Source organism: Anser brachyrhynchus, assembly GCF_964034855.1.
Source record: "Anser brachyrhynchus genome assembly, chromosome: Z".
Classification (NCBI taxonomy): Eukaryota; Metazoa; Chordata; class Aves; order Anseriformes; family Anatidae; genus Anser; species Anser brachyrhynchus.
In genome coordinates this window covers 32,697,173-32,717,336 of record NC_137697.1, presented here as the reverse complement: position 1 = coordinate 32,717,336, position 20,164 = coordinate 32,697,173, and the positions used below count along the sequence as shown (strand labels likewise).

At 42.8% G+C, this 20,164-nt stretch overlaps 1 protein-coding gene across 5 annotated transcripts in view; it reads left to right on the top strand.

The window, feature by feature from the left end:
- Positions 1 to 20,164, top strand: part of TJP2 (tight junction protein 2) — a 65,720-nt gene that overhangs the window by 936 nt on the left and 44,620 nt on the right. The window contains exons 1-2 of one of the 5 annotated variants that reach the window (XM_080574290.1): positions 304 to 443; positions 12,954 to 13,074. Coding sequence is in view for 1 of the 5 variants with exons in the window: in XM_080574287.1 (XP_080430413.1) it covers positions 8,951 to 9,063; positions 12,954 to 13,074 (234 nt within the window). In the remaining 4 variants the exon portion in view is untranslated. Of the gene's footprint in view, positions 1 to 303; positions 465 to 8,911; positions 9,064 to 12,953; positions 13,075 to 20,164 lie in introns of those variants that run through there. The other 4 variants (XM_080574288.1, XM_080574291.1, XM_080574287.1 and 1 more) reach the window with 4 other exon arrangements.

Here is a 20,164-nt window from a genome sequence, read left to right as displayed (position 1 = left end):
CCGAGGCGGCCGGGGCGGCCCCGCCGCCGTGAGTGACTCAGCGGCGCGGAGCCGGGCTGGGGCCGGTATTTCCTGTTCGCCGCCGCGGGGCCGGCAGGGCGGCAGCGGCACCGCAGCCCCGCCAGGCGCGGGGCGGGGAGGGAAGGGGCGGCGGCGGCCGCAGGTGGGGCCGCGCTTCGCACCCCCCCCCCCCCCCTACACCGGCACGGCTCGGCCTGACCCAGCCCGGCCCCCCCGCCCCACCTGGGGGCGAGGCCGGCACCTGCGGCGGGGCGGGAGCCCGGGAGCCCGCCCCGCGCCCCGGCAGGAAATCGCCCGGCGGGGCGGGAGCGGAGCTGCGCTCCTCGGCGGGCACGGCACCGGGACGGGACGGGACGGGAGGCGGCGTGAGGCGAGGGGCCGGCCGCCCTCTGCCGCTGCACCGGGGAGACCTCCGCGAGCAGGCGAGTAGCCCCGGCGGGCAGGTGCGTCCTGCCGAGCCGAGCCGAGCCGGTCGGGGGAGGTCTGAGGGAGAGGAGCTGCGGGACAAAGGGGCCAGCCCGGGGCTGCCGCGGTACCCACACCGCGCCCGGTGCCCGCGTCGGGGCGGGTCGCCCCCCGGCTCGCCCCCGCCTCAGCCCTGCCTCCCCGGGTGTGTTGCTCGGCGGGGAGGCAGCTGCGGGCTGCCCGGGCGCGCAGGAGTTTCGGGGTCGGGTATCGGAAAACTTTCTCGCTCCCCCCCCCCCCACCCCGTGTCGCTTCCCGACTGCGGGCGCCTGAGTATCGCTGCCGGGCGCGGTGTGCCGGCTGGCGCCGGGTCCGGCTGCGTGAGCGCCCCGCAGCTGGGCTCCAGCAGGGGCCACCCGAGGTCTGCTTGGGTTTCAACTTGGGGTGTGATTACCAGGGTGGGATCGGGGCAAATTAAAGTGGCTTAGCCTCTCTTTTATGCAGCAAAATCTGTTTTGTTTTGTTTTGTTTTTTTGTTTGTTTTTTTTTCCGAGGCAGTTGTTCAGGGCTGTGATTCAGCTGTGATTCAGAGGGGGAGGGGGGAAAAGAAAGCGACAACCACGTATGCAGTGACCGATAAAACTGCTTCCCTTTTTTTCCTGAAGTGTTGGTAGCCCAAGGCTTCGTGTGCGAGCTGTTCCAGGCAACACCGCCTGTCAGGATCCACGGGATCAGGTATTAGGAAGCACGGGAAGCTCGTGTGTGCATATTCATATCAGCCGATAGGACATCAGGGCTCTTGAGAAGAGTTTGAGCTGCTGCGTGTGGTGCAAGCACGTGTGCCATTTAGAGACAGTCAGGAAGATTGTACTTAGTGTAAACTAGTGCTTAGGAGGGCTTTCATCAGGCTTCTGAGGAAGCTTTCTGCATGTATTTGACTTTTAGGTAAGTTTACGGTTATAATTGCTTACAGACTGTTATATGCAAACACCTTGTTATGCCCTGTGCCTAGTGTTCAAGTAGCGGCAGGGTCTCCTCTTCCCTTCTTCAGAGGTGCTGACAGGGCATTGGAGAAGCTGCATCCAACTTCGGCTGCGTTCTGCGTTGCCCCAAATTACAGTGCCAACAACTGCTGCTGCACTCAGCGCCTCTGCGCAGGGCTTTTGTGAGACTAAAGACAAGTATTTGGAAGTATGCGGGGGGGGGGGGTTAGAGTGATCCCGATTCTTTTCATGAACTATAATCTCAGTAGAGCTCTTCAGAATGAAGCATCAAAGTAATTAAGTTTCTGATACTTCTTGATTGCTTAGCTCCCACTGCCCCCCTTTCCTGGTTCAGTGTCTTGTAAGGACAACCAGGAAATCTTTCTTAGTAGTTAAAATAACATAGAGGCATTGGCATAGCTCACAAGCTGAGATATACCTTTACAAAATCTAGATGCGTAAAAGCATCTGAAAGTTCCTGAATTTTAGTAATCTTCAAGTGGGGAATGACAAAATATTCCAGGACTCCTTCAAACCAGCGTTCAGCTTGGTACAAATTTTGGCAACAGTAAGCGTCTGTGTGTGCACGTGTATGTTGAGTTACCAACATTGTATGTCTCCAAAACTTCCTTGTACAGCAAAGGAAACTCTTGTTACAAGACTGTTCTCATTTAATTGCTGAAATAACAGCATTTACAGTCTCAAGGACAGTCTAGCTTTTATCAGGCTTTGGCTGTGTTGATTTCATGCTTTTGTAGCAGTCCTGGGACTAGTTGTTCCAATAAAGGGGAAAAGAAAGCACTGACATGGTATAGCAGGTACAGTTTGATGAAGTTAGAAATTTTCCGGTCTGGCTTACTTTCAAGCAGGTGTGAAAACACTCCTTCCTGGGGAAAAAAAAATAATAATGTATTAAATCTGATAGTTGATCTTGGATAAGATCAGCAGCTTAAGGCCTGTGAATCATAATCCTGCGTTGCAGTGAATTTCTGTGAATGGCTTCTTGAAAATGAGAAAATCGATTTGTAAAACAAACATTTACGACAGTGAGACTATAGGGCATAATTTTTAAGTCTGTCTTCTACCGTGGATCTTGCTGTAGTGGAGAATGCCTGGAAGTGGGGAGTTTCCCATAAAGACGGCAGCACCCGAGTGGGTGTTGCTGGTTTTGCATGGCCATGCTGACGCAGTGCACCGGTGCATGTCGTCATTCACAGTTAAATGTTTGGTTTCAGTCCCATGAGCACGTACTCTGAATTGTTTGTCAGTCCTCAGGGAAGTACTGACGTTTATCGTTTCTGCCCAGGTTTCTCTCCCTGATGCTTTTGCCGTAATACAACTGTTCAACCACCATCTGCTTTTTCAACTATCTGAACCTACCCTCTTCCTCAGAAAGAGCAGCATTGTATTAGGCTCTTGTGCCAGTTCCCTTCTCAAGTATGTCTGCTCCTTGTCCGCAGATTCTCCATAGCTTCTCCTCCTCCTCTAATGGTTGGTATATTTCACCAGTACTGAGGATGTCCTTACAGCTAGGTCACACTTCAGAAGTAAATCCTTTTTCTTTTTTTTTTTTGGGTGTGTGTGGGGGGGGGGGGGGGGGGGTGAATACATAAGTTGTGATTTATAACTTGCTTGAGACCACTACAGATCACTTTACAACTTAAAAAAACAGCCCAAACGTTAATAGTTTAGTGTGTGTTTTCTTGTTTTGAATTAGATAATTGCTTTTTGAAAGTGCATGATGTTAGGTGATATTTTGTATTTCTGTTTCAAATGAGAATGTGGAGTGTGGCTTCTCCTTTCTGTCCAGCATTACATGACTCTTGCAGCTGTGAGCGTACTTGAAATGTTTATGATCTTAAAAATCACAGAGCTGTGGAAGCTCTGGCCTGATATCTTGTATGGCATCTACCCTGCTGTATATTCATGAGCTGCATGCTTTGTTTTAAGGAAACATGAGCTACCCAAGGCTTCCTGAAATTAGGTCAGGTTGTCATTGTGTATCTGAGTGTTGGAACCTCAGAGATAACCGCAGTTCCTAATCTGGAGCCGTGGAAAGAATGAAACTCATTAGTGTTGTATTTTCACATGTATAACATCATAAGACAAAAATGCTGTGTGATGCGATATTAAGGGTCAGTAAGAGGTATGTGAGGAAAAATATAAAGCTAGCCTGTCTGAGAATCCCTTTCTGTTCAGATTTTTTTTCCTAGAGCCTGCTCTCTTTCCATACTGTTGCCTGCACCTCTTTTGGACTAGCAATCCAGAACTGCTTTTGAGAAATTTCATTTTATTTCTTCAAGGCATGCACGTTATCTCAGGCGTGGTCTACATGCACATGAAATTTCAGATTTCAGATCTCTGTTTAGGTTTGGCTATGTTTCCACTAAGCCAGGCATGAGATCAGATATTTTGGACCACTTTGTATTTTTCCTAAGACAGGCTCAGTAATACTTCTCCCAGAATCTTTTTGCTGTCATTTCTCTGTCATGCCAAACTAATTCTTTAACATCAGCCCCCCTTGTATTGATAAACTGAGCCTGAGCTCAGTAGTGCTTCGGGTTCATGTAAACCAAGGTTTCATGTGTTTGTTCAACCTATTTGCTGTTTGCTTTGCCCTGCTAGTACTTTTTTTTTTTTTTTTTTGTGAGAGATCATTAGAGAAAACTGATAAATCTCTCCCGTACGTCACTGACAGCACGGCTGTCTGTAGTCCAGCATGCTCTCTCTGTTCTAACATCTGATTCATCATCTAGCTCTGCTTAATAGCTGGCAGATTTGACTGCTGGTGTCTCTAGCCTCCTTAGCACAACTTTGTATAAGCTGATTCTGAGAATCTCCAGGAACATATGGGCTGTTTGGGCAAGGGATGCTCTCCAGGGAGGGGCCAAAAGCAGTTACAGCCACTGAAGCTGTGTGAAAGAAGCTTCCAAGTCCTCCTCTTCTCTTTCCATGAAACTGTTTCCCCTATGACCCCCTTCCCAAAAAGAAATACAAAATCTGAACCTTGATGTTCCTTTGCCTCAAGGTTGTTTCCACAGATCAGGCTTTACATAGGCATTGACTTGTTTCCCTTGCTGTTTCTTAGCTGTGTAGCCCAAACAAAACACTTGCTCTGGAAGCTTATTGTCTGTTGTTGTTGTTATTCTTGTCACCCAATAAGCGCGTAGGAGAAGACCTTTGGTTTTTTGCTCTCTTCATGACAGAATTCTTTGGTCTGTAGGTGTTGGAGAGATGTTTTGTTGAGGGATGAGGAAAAAAAGAATTTTCTTTCTTTCCAAAGTAATTTTTGGCTTCAGTGGACAACTGTTGTCTCCTTTGGGGTTGGGTCTGAAGTGACTGAAGATATGATCATGCTTCTGTCATCAGTTTTGCAAGAAATATGCGCTACATCTAATTAAGAGAGCATGACTCGTTTTCATCCAGTGTGGATTAGAGTAAAAGGATGCCTTCACTTTGATGTCTTAAGTGTTTCTTCAATGCAGAAAAGAGCTTTCATCTTTCTTTCCCCTTTCCCTGAAATATGTCTTCGTTTCCAAACCATCCACTGCAAAAATTTTAGACTCAGTTCTAAGATGATTGAAAATACATTGAACAATACAATGAAAATACTCTGAACTGCTTTTGCAAAAGTCCTCTGTAGAAGTTCACCAGGGTGGAAATCACTGCCCCAGCACGTTTATTTTTTCTGCTGCAGCTAAGGAAGCACAGAAGAGGGTACAGAAGGAGGACAGAAAAGAGTAGGGGACTTTGAAACAGGTATAGGAAAAGCTTAAAGTTTGCATGCGTCCTTGTTCCCTATAGCAGCATAGCTTGGTAAGACAGTGACGGGCTCCAAGCCTCGATACAGTGCCACAGTGCGCTGTGGCACTATATATCACTGTATCCATTTGATGGAAGTGCATGTTACTGGATTTTCTTTATTTTGTAAACTGATTAGTAAATAATTAATGTGGAATCTATGGGGAGAAGGTTGGCAGAGTACAAATACATTGAGTAAGCAAATAATCTTTTTAGCTGAACTCTGAGGTGGTTTGCTGTTATCTGTGTGGATATAGCTGAGGACCATGAGTTCTTGAAGTTGACACATACTTTTCTTTAACAGCTTAATTCTTAGATTAAGTTTGTTCACTTGTATGTTCCCAGTTAGGAAGAATGTGCTATGTTCTTTCAATAAAACTTGATGTTTTTTCCTGAAAAAAAATACTAAACCAGAAGAAGGGGAGTGGATGATAACTCCTCAACAGGAAACAATGGATGAAGGTATATTTTAAAGCTTTTGTTTGCTCTGCAAAAGCAGTCCTTCAATAACAATGGGTGTACTAGTAGCTTTGAATTTCTATTTTCAAACAAAGTTGAAGGAAGTTGATAAGCGGTGAGTCAGTCTTTACTCCCTCTAGATATCTGAAGATTTCGTGATACTTTACTTGGAAGAAGCTTGTGCTTCTTGTAGGAGTCTGGTTGTGAGCTTTGCACAAGGCTAACTGTGAGGTACCTGTTCTAGTCAGATTTAGTTCCCCAGCGAGTCAAAGAATGGTCCAACGGTGCACTGAATGGTTTCTAAACTTTGCTTATGGCTCTGGCTTTAAAAAACACTTTCAGGAAGTTTTTGTAAGGGAGATCTGTTCCTTAGATCTATAAGGGGAAAAATTTAGGGTCAAAAAAGTGCTGAGGAGGACAGAAAGAAGAAGAAACAGCACTTCAGAGGAGAAATTGCTGTAGTACTGATGTTGATGACAAAACTGACTTTGAAGGAAGGTTGGGTTTGATCAAACTGTTTTTGTGTTCTAGTAAAAATTGGATATTGGCATAGATTACTGCAGTTAGAAGATTCTTGAAAAGATGGAATTGCTGCCTCCTTCTTGTCTTTTCCTTTCCTAGTCAATACTGCTTTCACAATAGATCTGACAAAGCTATCAAAAGCCAGGATGTATGCAAGCTTAATGATATTAACTGTCCTTAGAGACTTCCAGTAGTACTTGACTTTCTTAAGCTTCTTAATACTTTCTATACAGATGTTTGAAGTTGTAGTTAAGTGCTTTTTTGGGACCTGCAAAAGTTAATTGCTTTCTTAATTTCATTTCTGTGTACTTAATATGTTAATTATCTCTCTTAATACATCACAAATTTTCAGACTCCATATTTCTTACAAGTCAGAATGCAAGTAGGTAGGTGGAAACTGAATGCTTCCTTCTGTCAGTCATTTGTAGTTGTACTCCCTGAATCTAAAAAAGGCTTAGTTTTGTTTTGCTCTTCTAAGATTAGTCCCACAGATAGCCTATTAGTATTCATTTGAGATCACAGAATTATAGAATGGCTTGGGGTGGAAGGGACCTTCAAGATTGTCTAACTCCAACACCCCTGCCATAGACGGGGATGCCACCCACTAAATCAGGCTGGCCAGGGCCCCATCCAGCCTGGCCTTGAACACCTCCAGGGATGGGGCATCCACAGCTTCTCTGGGCTTCGGCCTCTTATCGAAGGTAGCTAGTGATAGGACTAGAGGGATTGGGCTCTAGTTGGGCCAGGGGAGGTTGAGGTTGGAAATTAGGAGAAATTTCTTCCCAAAAGGAGTAGTTAGGCATTGGAACAAGTTGCCAAGGGACATGGTGGTGTCACTATCCCTGGGGGTGTTTAAGGAGAGGTTGGACATGGTGACTGGGGACATGGCTTGGTGGATGATAGTGATGGTAGGGCAATGGTTGGACCAGATGATCTTGAAGGTCTTTTCCAACCCTAATGATTCTGATTCTTTGGGCAACCTGTGCCAGTGCCTCATTATCCTTACAGTGAAGATTTTCCTTCTCTAATCTAAATCTATCCTCCTTTAGTTTAAGACCATTTCCCTTTTTCCTATCATTATTATCTGAGTGAAGAGTCCCTCTACATCCTGTTTTGTAAGACCCCTTTAAGTATTGAAAGGCCTCAGTGAGAGGCCAGGCTGAACATCCCCAGCTCTCTCAGCCTTTCTTCATCAGAGAGGTGCTCCAGCCCTCTGATCAACTTCATGGCCCTCCTCTGGACCTGCTCTAACAGCCCCACGTCCTTCTGGTGCTGGGGGCCCCAGACCTGGACACAGTACTCCAGGTGGGGCCTCACAAGGGCAGAGCAGAGGGGCACAATCACATCCATCCACCTGCGGCCTATCCCTCTGCTGATGCAGCCCAGGACTTATGGGCTGCAAGCGCGCACTGCTGGCTCATGTCAAGCTTTTTGTCCACCAGAACCCCCAGGTCCTTCTGTTCAGGGCTGCTCTCAGTGAGCTCTTCTCCCAGTCTGTGCTCATGTCTGGGATTGCCCCGACCCAGGTGCAGCACCTTGCACTTGGACCTGTTGAACCTCATGAAGTTCACATGGGCCCACTTCTCCAGCCTGTCCAGGTCCCTTTGGATGGCATCCCTTCCTTCTGTTGTGTCGACTGCACCACTCAGCTTGGTGTCATCTGCAAACTTGCTGAGGGTGCACTCAATTGTTTATGTCACTGATAAAGATATTAAACAGGTCTGGTCCCAAGACAGACCCTTGAAGGAATAAGAGAATAGAGAATAACTTAGTGTATAGAGGGAGTTGTTGTAGCTGAAGTCTTTAGAAGAAATACTTCCTGTCCCATCTGTTCTTTTAACATTTCTGTATAACAGTAATGCACCTTTGTAGTAATATAGTTAATACACTAAAATTATATACAAAACATTCATATTTACTCTCTTAGTGTCTGAATAGCATCAAAATAGTTCCTTAGCTGGTCTTCTTGCAATCCACAAAGTCTCCTTAATACTGTCGTTTGGCGGTGCTGCAGCACTTCCAAAACATCACTAATATTGCGATTTGTACATCCACATCCGCCTTTGTAGTTAGTACCTGAGGCCACCTACCTCATGGCTAAAACAGTTTTGACGTAGAAAGTGGCGACAGGCATTGTGTGAGATGCATCTGAACGACTAGTAGGTATTGTAATGGAGTCTTTAGCTTTCTTAATTCTGCAACAAGTAAAGAAAGGGAAAGCTTATCCGTGTCTTTTCTGACTGGATATCACTTCTATTGAGTTCTGGTGGCGAGGAGAAAGTTTGAAAAAAAAATGTTTTTGTCTTCCAGTGTCTAAAAAATGTCCCAAGTTTTCTGTGCGTATCTCTCTCATTCCCTGGATTGATTTGACAGAGAAGTTACCTAGGGCTCCATTAGTACTTGGAAGATTATAGGCAGCAGAGATTTAGCAAAGGATTAGTCAATTGAAGAGTGTGCATTATCCGGCCAGGCTTAGAACCGTGATTGTCTCTTCAATCATTTTCATTAGTGTCTTATTCAAAGATCGAATTATGTAACAATGACGTTTCAGGGGAATCTGGTGGGAGTTTTTCTTTGGTTTTTCTCTCCTGCTAACTCTCCAAGCCTGGGAGAGGGGGGAAAAAGCATTGTTTATGTGCTTGAAACTCGCAGCATGTTTTGAAAAACAGCAGTTCAGATAAGTGAAGAGGCATGACTTCAGTTGCAGAAACTGCATTTGGATGATAACTTAGCGTGGTGAAACTCCTGAGAGAGGCAGGATGCGGTACAAGAAATATATAACTATTTTAGAAGCAGCAATAGGAATTACTCCCCTTAACAAGAGGGAGCTGCTTCCTGAGGGTAGACATGCAAACCTGTGGCAACATCCAGGGTAAGTGTTAAAATACTGTCAGGGAATAATAATGGGAAAATCTGTGCTTGCCTTGCAGTTTTGAAAACTTTTCATCCGAAAAGAGGTATATCGTTCATTGAACAGGTAATCTTTTTTTGTAGCTTCCAAGCAATCTGTTTTCTGCAGTTGTAGTTAAACTTTGTGGTTTTGCTTGAGATTTCTGTGTACCTTTTGTCCTTGGCTGGCAGAATAATCAGGAGAAGACGTTATTTCTAAATCAGGAATTTGCTTGAGAACAGAAAAGATAAACAGGTATATACTCATCAGAAAGAAAACAAAATAGTTGTTCTGTGTTTGCTGGGCACTACTAAACCTGCTGTATGGATGTCCGTCTGCTGTCCCCATTCTTTTTTTTTTTTAAAAAAAGTGTATTTTAGTCTTACCTATGGGAGAACTAACAGCTTGTAAAAGTGGAGAAGAACATTTTTCTGCATGTGTAAAACTTTCCTTCTCTGCTAGGAAACAGGAGTTGCTCATACTTAAGAATTCGGTTTTCTGAGGGGGAAGCATTAATTATTAAAAGATATATCGCTTAAGGGTATTAAATATTCTGACTCTGAAATACAGACAATTCTGGTTTTTTATGTAACAGTATAGAATGCTTTCTTGTACAACACAACTTGAGTATTAGACTTATCTTGTTCATCACTGTTTCTATCAAAAACTAATAGCGTGAAAAGGGAGTTGATTATATTTCGTTCCCACTTGCCCCAGTATAAGTAGCGCCGATGGATGGGCATCGTCACAGCCTTTGTAGCCTCCCATATTCTTGTTCTGCATCAGAAGGCTGTTTCATTTTTTCAGGCACAGTGCAAGATGCAGCAGGCTTTTGTTCAAGACCAATTATTAGATAAGTTTCTACTGTTTTGGGATAGTTCTGTGTAAGCCAGCCTTCAAACACAAGTTTGAAGTAAAAATGTGATTATTTGGCTGTGACTGAACTCAGATTTCTCCTGTAATTTTTCCACAAGAGCACTTCCTCTAACAGTAACAGCAGCAGTAAAAGCAGTTCAAACACAGACCACGGTATGACTTTTCAGTTGTATCTCCAAACCCACAAAAACTAGTCTAGAAAATACACTGATGCCAACAGTTTCCAGGCTCTTACCAACACAAGAATTCTGCAAGTTTGTCCTAGGGTTTTGGTATTGAATTAACAAGTAGTTGAGCTTTGTATACATATATATGTATATAAAATCTGCCTGGTAAAAGGGATTCTTAGTACAGTGTATTTGGACATGGGACAGTGGAGTGTCCCAGTCTGTGACTTCCTTTGATTGTTTCATGTAAGTTATCTGCATGCCAATCTCTTAGAATTTTTCAGCCTCTCTTTGCATGTTGACGAAAGGTTTACATGACTGCTCTCGATGCTGTGAGGAATTGTGTTGGAAGGTAGCAGTACATTCTTGCAGAATTCCTCTTTGTTTTCAAGTGGGCTTGTTTGGCCAGAGTCGCAGCCTGAAACAAGCAGTCCAAAAATGAAACTAGCTAACTTTGGCACCCATTATTTTTTGTTTTGTAACTCAAACATGGGGTTGCTTCTCTTTCACCTGCTACTGACCGTCAGTATCAAAGTGCAAAAGACACTAGCCTGTTAATCTTTGTTTTTCTTTCCAGCGTCCTTAATCAGGCATCTCCTCCTTTCACAGAGAGGTTTAGTCGATACAATTGTTATATATGCCTCGAATTCCAAGCTGTTTAAGATGTATCTGGATTACACTTGGATTTGCTATTCCAACTGTTTCACAAAAGCAGAAAAGCTGTTGTCATTGGACTGTAATCGGGATCTCTTTTATGTTTTCATTAAATCTTTCAGGGAACTAAAGGCTAGCGACAAATTATTGCTGCAAAGTGAACTAAGTTCAAGAAAAAAACACCGATCTTTTTGTAGCTGCAGACTGCTTGTTCTATACAACTGGAATAAGGAAATTAATAATTCACTTTGTTAACATCTGCTTCTCATTCAGCTTCTAGAGGTACTCTCAGGTTCATATAAAAATCAAAATAAGCATTTTAAAAGCATATATATGTTTCTAATAATAATATATAATTACGTTATACATATATTAAGATCATGAGATGGCTTCCAAAAGCTAATACTGAATGTAAGGTGTAGAGATCCTCATCTGACTCCTTACTGCACAAATTCATGTGCATTCCTAACTTAAATTTTTCCTTCACTGCTCTTATTATTCCTAAGACAAAAGCTAGCATTAGAATGTGACGCCAGCTCCAGTGCTATCACTTGAAAGTTGTGAAACGGAAATACGTTATTTTGCTAAGGTATTCATTTACATTTCCGTGTCAAAGGCATTATAAAGTATGTTTTCCTATTTCCATTTTTTTGCTTGGAATGGTGATGTGATTTCTGTGGCAGATGGATTTTTTTTACAAGTTTTGGCATCTTCACAGAGAGGCAAATTATAACATTAATAGTAGTATAGTTTTAGCTTCCTTGTGTAACTTTCCTGCTGCTTCCAAAAGAGTATTTATTCTGCATACAGCCTGGAATGATGAAGACTGGAACAATGAAGCTGATGTTTGTTCATAATGTGTAGCTCTTGTTGCTTTTTGGTGATAATAGAAATTAATATTAAGCATTCTCTTTTTCTGTGACTTCAGAAATCCTACCTTGATTAAAAAGAGTAGCATATTACTTTGAGAAAGGTGCTTTTATGCTGGAAAAGTCAGCAGAGATGGAAAACAACATTTTAGCTTGACAATGCGACATCTGGCAAGTGCTTGCATTTGTGAGGTTTTGAAGAAGTTAATGAGACCAATTGTAGCTTTTAAAAATGTTAGATGCCTGAAGTGTCCTTTTTTGAATCTGGGACCTCATTATGGTTGTACTCAGGGAAAAGTGGGTGCTGCATAGAAGACACTTCAATAAAACGTGGTGTAGACTGTAGTTCAGCAAAATTCCTTCATTATATTTCTTATGGCTTTCCTGCTATACAGAAGCAGCTATGGATTATTAACCAAAAAAAAAAAACCAAAACACTTTTTTTTGAAATACAATATGCTTCTAAGGAAGTCTGGGTATATCTTTGAAGGTGGGACACTTTGGAAAGATGCTCTTTGAGAGGAATTAAGGCAATCGAGATGTGCCGGGAAAAAGAAATTTCTAACTGCTAGCTTCTGTTTCTATTCCTGTCAAAAGTCTGTCCTTCACTGTAGTTAAACCACTCGTTTTTCAGTTCTCCTTCACAGGATAATGAAGGGCTGTGACGAGGGGTGGGGAGAGGTGCAGCCCTCTGGCAGGAATGCTGAGTGGAAGCTGACACACGGCTTGCGCGGCGGAGGGGTAACGGAGGCCTGTTAAGCAGTCCTGGGAGGGGAAGGAGTAGAAAATGAGGTTGCAATTGGCAAGTGGAGCTGTTAAATTACCAACTGAAATAACTTGAGCGTATGCATCTGTTTTTAGTGAGGTTATACTTAGGACAGAGTGCTGTTATTAGCTTAGCTCTGTACAATCTTGTGCGAACAAAGCAATCGGACTAAAGAATAAATCAAAACAAAAGGCCCAAATGCCTTAAGGAGAAGACAAGTGCAACAAATGGAAAATAAGCATGCTTCCTGTCTGTACCTTATTTAGCTTGCAAGAATGCATTTTTTCCTTGTGTGCAGGCCTGTGTGGGCGCCTGATGGGGAACAGTGCTTGACTTGAAGTTCATAGTGTTGCTGCAAGTGTAAAATGGATGGACATCTCCCTCATTCGAGCACTGCTTCAACCCGACTGCCAGGGAAGCTAAAGCATGCCAAACCAACCGGGGAAATGTATCCTCTTTATCTCAAGGACTTTAGTGTCCCAGGCTTTCAGTCTGTTCTCTTGTGATTACACAAAACTAAAATGAGGCTTTGTTTTTCAGGGAGCACAGTGCTGCATTGCCATCTCCTTGCGTGTGGGACTGGGAGCACGGCTGTACATCACGCCCGAAGCATCTCACAGCAAGCAGACCAAGACTCTCAAAAATCAACATTCCTCACAAGGTAGTGGTCAAGTTACATCCGTAAGAACCAGTCATTACTTTGAAATGATGGATTCTTGTCATTCTCTGTCTGTCACGTTCATTCTTTAAGCTATGCTTTTAAAAGGTTTTATGAAGCAGTACTCACTAGAGTAAGTAATATATTGAAATCAGAACTAGTTCTTCTGGATTTCCGTAGCAACATAGAACAAGCACACGCACACTTACTGAAAGCTTGATGATGTACCACAGGCCTCCAGAAGACGAGAGACTTCTGCAATGAACTCAATATTGTGCTAAAGTTATGCAAATACTAACGCACAGGCCTGGACTAGTTCATCTCTTAGCTAAACATTGGTAAAGAATGGATTTAATCTATGGTGGTGTCTTCAGCAAATATAAATATTTAGCGTGGGTTTGGGAATAAATAAATTACTTTAAGCACAGAGGGTAATATTAATGGGAATTGCTTAGTGACTCAGTAGAGTCCTGGGAAACAGAATAGCCACACACAAAGAGAGTTGTTTTGCTGCATATTTTCTTATAGTACATCATTAAGGTAAATATAATCCTTTTGGCATCTTAATCTTACACTGGAAACGTTTTCTCAAGTGCTTCCAGAGAGAATATAAAATGCGTACTTAGTTTTTATGTGTCAGTCAAGCACGCTTGGCTTGTTTTTGTAAGTCATTAACAGATGACAATTTTAAGAGAGCAAACGATCTTTATGTTGGTTTTATGAAGCTAAAATTGACTTATCTTTCATTCCTGAGAGATGAATAGCTATTGCTCCTTTAGTTACTTACTTGGAAATGTGGGTATTAATTGGTCTTCCTAATTTGTGATATACTTAAACTAACAGATGAGTGGCTTTGGTTAATGTTCTGGGAGTAAAGGGAGAGGATGCTGGTTAATAAGACTCTAAAGACATGATAGAAAGACCAAACAAAAAAGGAAAAAAAAAAAGATAAGATGTTGGCTTGCTTATTTGTTATTTTATACAATGCCCTGTTTTGACAGGGAGCAGTGTGGGGGAAAATATGACGTGAAAATGTCACTGAAGCATGGATAGGCAGGAATGTTCTAGCTGGGTTCTGTAGCAGACTCTTTAGCACTGTTCCCTTGAAACGAAAAACTTTCAAGTTGAATGGTAAGCAAGCCTTACAGCAGGGGATTTGGGTACATGTAAGCACAACTCTGAGCAGAATTCCAGAACCAGTTATCCCCTAGAAAAAGATGCTTCGGAGGTTGCATCCGGCCACCCAGCTTGTGAGCTTCCAGGAGTTACAGAATAGGTAAGCAAATGACTGGGGTGGCTGTGTCCATCTGCCTTGTCACTGATGGTTCTTCTCTCTCTTTTTCCCTGGACTCTCAGTGTAGGGGGACTAATTTCAAGCTAATTCCAGTCTTTCCTGAAAAGCGGCACCCAGAAAGTGGTCACAATACCTCAGTCTGTGTGCGACCTTGCTATTACTAAATAGGGCTGCAGAACTGCTTTGTTTCTTAACGAGCTCTTCAGCAGGAGGTTTGCCAGTATAAATAGGATAGGGAGAGGCAGAGCTTTGAAGCAGAGCTTTAGTGCTCTAAAGAACAAACTTGGCTGAAGAGCTGCTGTCTGGAGCTTTGTTTTTTAAATTAACCTCTGTATCAGGAAAAAAATGGACAAGAATGTTTTGAGTATGTTGTTATGTCTTGTGCATTCTGCATATTTTTTACTTGTTCTTAATAAGTATAATGAGCTGCATGAGAAATGGATCTTTCTTTACTGTGCTGTCTTAATTTGTGCCATAAGAATTGATTACCATGGTAAAGTTTTTGATGTTGTAAGGGCTTGACTTCTAGTGAGGGAAGGCAGATAAATTGCTAAAAGCAGAAGATTGTTTCACTGCTTTGCAAGGAGCAGTCAAGGAAAATGGAGGATAGAGGAAGGAAATGAGATGTAAGCAAAATGAGTGTTCAACCAGAATGTGCTCATGTGATGCCTTCTGTGTAAAATGAGCAAGTTGAGGGCAAAGAAGAGAGATTCTTTTGAGTGTTGATATGCACTTTTGTATGATGTTCAAAGAGAAACACAGTGCGTGTTTATGTGGTTTGACTTTGTTTAAACTACTTTGTTGTTTTGTTTTTTAGAATAACAGTACTAGCTTCTTAAATTAATAGAGGTCGAAGTGCATATGCCAGAGGAAGTTGTTTTAATTTTACTTACTCTACTGGTAAACTTATTTTATTATAAAGGATGAGAGAGAAGGTTTGAGATAGTCACTGCTACATCCTGGCATCACGCTCTAGCATTATGTCACAGTATTTCATTTGCTTACCGGTATACTTTTGAACACACTGTACAGTTTAAAACATTGCAGAGAAGAAAATGTATTGTATCAACATGTTTAGGACAAATAGAAGCTGTATTTCTTTATTTTCAATGGTATCATTTTTGTTAGTGCCTGTTACCAAATGCCTTTGCTGTTTTGATTTTATTTATCCTGTGAAAGGTGCTATGCATCTATCTACTAATTCACATGTTCTTTTCAAAGACATGGCAACATAAAACAAGCAGTGTCTTCTGCTGTTTTTCAGCAAAATAAACCTCTGGAATCTTTGTGTGACATCTAGTAGACTTGAAGACCAAGATTTCAAAACCGTTGAGAAAAATATACTATATGTTACAGAAATTAACAGTAAGAAATATTGTAGTACTGTTCCTAGTCCTAGTTGTTGATCATGTAACAGATCTGTCACAGTACTTTTTTCCGATTTTTGTGAAATTGAACTTCATTAGCTCAGAATGATGCTGCATCTTACTCTAAATCTTGACCAATGTCTTTTAAGCTTTGTTGATTTGAAATGTCTAGGTTGCAAAATGTCTAAATCTGTATGTCTAAGTTGCAAAAAATAAAATCCCACATGAAGGTCGAAAGAGGTGGCTTAGTGAACCGCGAATAATTTTGTACTGGTTATTACCTCAGAAAAAATACATGTGGAGCATGGGATACAGTTTTAAGTTGGGCAATGTTTCTTACAAGGACACCTATGCTTTCTAAAATAAAAGCCTTGGAATTACTGCTTTGGAACATGGAGAGCACATATATTTCTGCATCCTTAACAGTAGACCAGAGGTGGCCAACATTCCTGACTCTACAAGCTGCATAGCTTGTAGCTCCAACCTCTCTTGTTTGAGCTTTTGCTCGTTGTCTCCTGTCCTCCAGCCATGTGCAATGTTAAGAGCCCGGCTGCATCTCCTCGATCCCCTCTCATCGGTGCTGATGGGCTGCTGCTTGGTGCCCCTGCAGCCATCCTTTCTCCAGGCTGAACGAGCCCTGCTCCCACAGCCTCCAGCTGCAGGGTCAGTTCTTCAGCCCCACCACCTTGGTGGCACGCCACTGGATTCACTCCTACACACAGTAACAAGTTCAGGGCAGCATTTCTTGCAGCATTCCCATCCCCTCAAGACAGATTAAGATTACTGTGCCATTCATGTGGTTTAACTGCTGTGTAGAGCTGTTTGAACCATATGTATGTCCTGAGCAGGTAGAGAGTCAGAGGTCACCTACCTACACATCCTCTAATCCTGAAGGTTGAATCTGTTAGGGCGTAGCTCGCTATATAAAGAAGTGGGCATAATTGGATTTATGAATCATTTAAGTAGGACTGGGCTGACTGATTTGTGTGATTTTGCAGACTGATGACAAAAAGCAGTCTAAAGAGATTGGAAGGGGGAAAGGCTGTTTGGCAACATGGTATTTTTAGAAACTTCTACAGTGCCTTTCATTAAAAGATCATGCTTAAAAAGATCATGCTTAAAAACAAAAGCAAAACTGATGTCTGTGTTCAGACAGTTCAATAGGTGGACTAGCAGTGTACATTCCCAGTGTCTCTTACTGAAAACAGTTCCCACTTCTTTAAGCTTGCTTGTTTGACATGCTGTCTAGCACTGTTCAGTGTTGAACTCTGCTTACAAACAAATAACTAAATATGTATGATTGTCAGAGGGGCCACTTAAAAGGCTTGATTGGAGGTGTGGAGAGGATGGGAAGGAAGCAGAGATCACCTATGTCACAACACCGTAACCGCTCGTGGTTGCTGCAGGCAAATTGCTGGACTGCCTTGTTTGGTTGGCAGAAGTAACTGGGAGGCTGCTGCTTGTTTTACATTTGCATCCTGTCGTGTAATGGTAAAAGGGTGTTCCCTCTGCTGATGGTAGAAGCAGCACAACCACTGCATTCACAGTAAAATTAGATAATTTATGGAATACATCCTAGGTTTTACATGACTCAAGCTGCAGAAGCAATCTCTTTAAATTAGCGCTACACAGACTGTGGATTGAATCTGATCCTAGGCAAACAATGTCTGCCTTGATTACTTAAGCTGAAAGTCTCAGTAGGAAAATGTGGTCATTAAAAGTTATTTCCGTGCTTCTCATACAATTAATAATGATTAGTTGTTCCATGGAAGTTCGTAGTAAACTCTCTGAACAACTATGTAACATTTCATGAAATCCCTGGAATGTAATACTGCGTTTACAGTTGTTGCACATGCAGAATAGCTGGTCCTAAACACTGCTGAGAACAGAGCTGCACATTGTTAGTCTGATGCATGTAATTTTGACGTGGTATTGATAACCAGCCATTACTTTCCATGAAACAGCATCCTTTCTAGGACTGACTTCAGTTGCACCTAAATATTCTCTTTGAAGTAGAAGGAGTGAAAGATGAATGCAGCCCTGCCTCCAGACACTCACTCTTGAGCATGCAGAGACCTGCATAGACAGAACAGACTGTCCTGCTGGGTCTCTGGCTCCTCTTCTGCTTGTGCTGCTGTCCCAAGCTAATTTTGACTAGATTGCACATATTCTGTGTAGTCACTCATGATTGATGGACAGGGTCTTGTAGCCTTCAGTACAAATAGTCAGGAAGAGAAGGTGTATCTAATTATACACTTAAAGATGTGCTTGTTTGAGCTGTGGTTTAGGTTTGTGTTTTTTTTTTTCTTCCCTATAGCTTACAAGGGAGGAGAATGGGGATGCTGTCCTCCAGTGGAATAGCTGTTAGGTCAATTGGGTGCCTCGAGTACCTGCTCTCCTTTTCCTGCTGTAGGAGGTCTGTAACTTGTGCCAGAGGAGTAGTTCCTGCAGCTCTTGTCACTGGTTAGACTGCTGTACTGTATCCTTCCATTTCTGGTTTCAGTGGCATCATCTTCCCCTCCTAAGGCCCAACCACATACCCACCTTGGGAGGATAGCTCCATCAAAGGGAAGAAAGCACCCAGGAAGGCCTTAAAGTCTGTTCTCTGTGGACTAATTGTAGGATGAATAGCTTGTAAATTGTGATTGCATTGATTGTCACATCAGTATGGGCATCTGGGCACTTGGCCAAGCTCTAGTGTGAGCCTGAGCACTAGGAGTCACTGCTCGCTCTTTCAGGCTGTTACAGGACAATTTATCTGCCTATCGTGGCAGGGTAGCTGTTTGGTTTGAGAAAAGAAAAAAGCAGAAAAAGTTACATGTCCACTATACTGTTGTGGACAAACATAGGAAATATTCTTATAAGCCCAAATGAATTGTTTTCCATCTGTTATTGCAGGAAATTGAATGGAGACAAACCGATAGGCCCTTCCCAGGTGATGATTTGTGGTAAAGGATTAAAAACAAATCTGTTTTGCTTGCATAACTGTGGTCAGTTCCTGCATTTGTGTTGCACTTACCTCAGGCTAGCGAAGTGTGTTAACCATGGTGGCAGCCTTGCAGCTCAGGGAAGTGAAGTCAGATAACCTCACTGTTAGGGTTAACACCATGTTGCTTTGATAGTCACAAAACATGATAAAAGGAGGCTTTAGGCCAAGCCGTGGCTTTTGCATGGAATGAGAAGCAATCCTCGTCAGTCTTGCCATGGGACAGGCTTACATGCTCTGCCTGCACTCCCAAGGGGGCTGTGTCAAGAGGGGGAGCTGGCAGAGCTGGCTCTTCGTCCCCTGCCAGAGCCTGTGTGGAGGGAAGCAGTTGCAGGTGGCTGGTGCCGTACTTTTTGCTGCCATGAACTTGATACGTGTGTGTTAAGAGAATGCGTTAGTGATCTCGTGGCTTCTCCTTTCCCTGTCCCACTTCGTGCCTGTCAACTGTTTTCTTTGCAAGAATACATTGCCATCAGGCTAAAACTATTCTTGCTTTTAAAGCTGTCTACTTATCTGCAGCAAAATCCTACTGTATTCTATCAAAGTAAAAACTAGCCCATATAATTGTCATCATGTCCAGTCATTTCAGGGAGGTGTGTATTGGGTAGTGGCTTTCCCTGCTGAAGCAGTGGCATAATGTCCTATGCTGATACTGCCAGCCTGTGCTAGCTTTTCAGAAAGCTGTCTTCAATTTCAAAGATGTGCAGAAGTGCTCAGCAATGCCTAGAGCAGGTTTGCCTTGCCCTGCTGCATCTCACGAAGACATTCTTGAGGCCAGATGCTGCTCTTGTATCTCACTCTACCCTGTTTATGTGAGGAGACTGGCCTCTGTGCTTCATTTTCCTAGTGACCTTGATGTTTGCACATATACTGGACTGCTAGTACTTCAACAGAAGTTGGGTGGTGTCAGTTACTTGTAAAACTTGAGGGTAGAAACCAGATGAAAGAAGAGCCAACTTAATGCTCTGGCATTTTACTGCCTTTTTCTCTCCAAATTTGAGGGTAGGCCACACAAAGTAACATGCTGTTTGCATTCTTTTTTTAAAGTGTTGGCTTAAGAAATCTCTTCCCTGATGGTTTGTCCTCCTTAATTTCTTCCTTCCAAGAGTTGATTCAAGTATTGACTCATCCACCCAAAATAATGCAGCCCCAGGAAGACAGTAGCACTGGGAAAAGAATCCGTGTCTGTGAATACAACAGTGCGGCTGAACTTCTGCCAGTCTTCTCCTTTTTAATGCCCAGTCATTTCTGAAAGCCCTTGAGAATTCTGTTACCTCAAGAGCATGCGTTTTAAAAAAAAAAAAAAATGTAACAATGGCCTCAAAAACAACATGGTCAATCCAGCCTCTGAATTAACTGCAGCACTGCTGTATTTGGGACAGATACGGAAAGATTGTTAGGTGATGGGAGGGTACCTGATGGAGGCTGTGGGGTTGGGGATGTCAG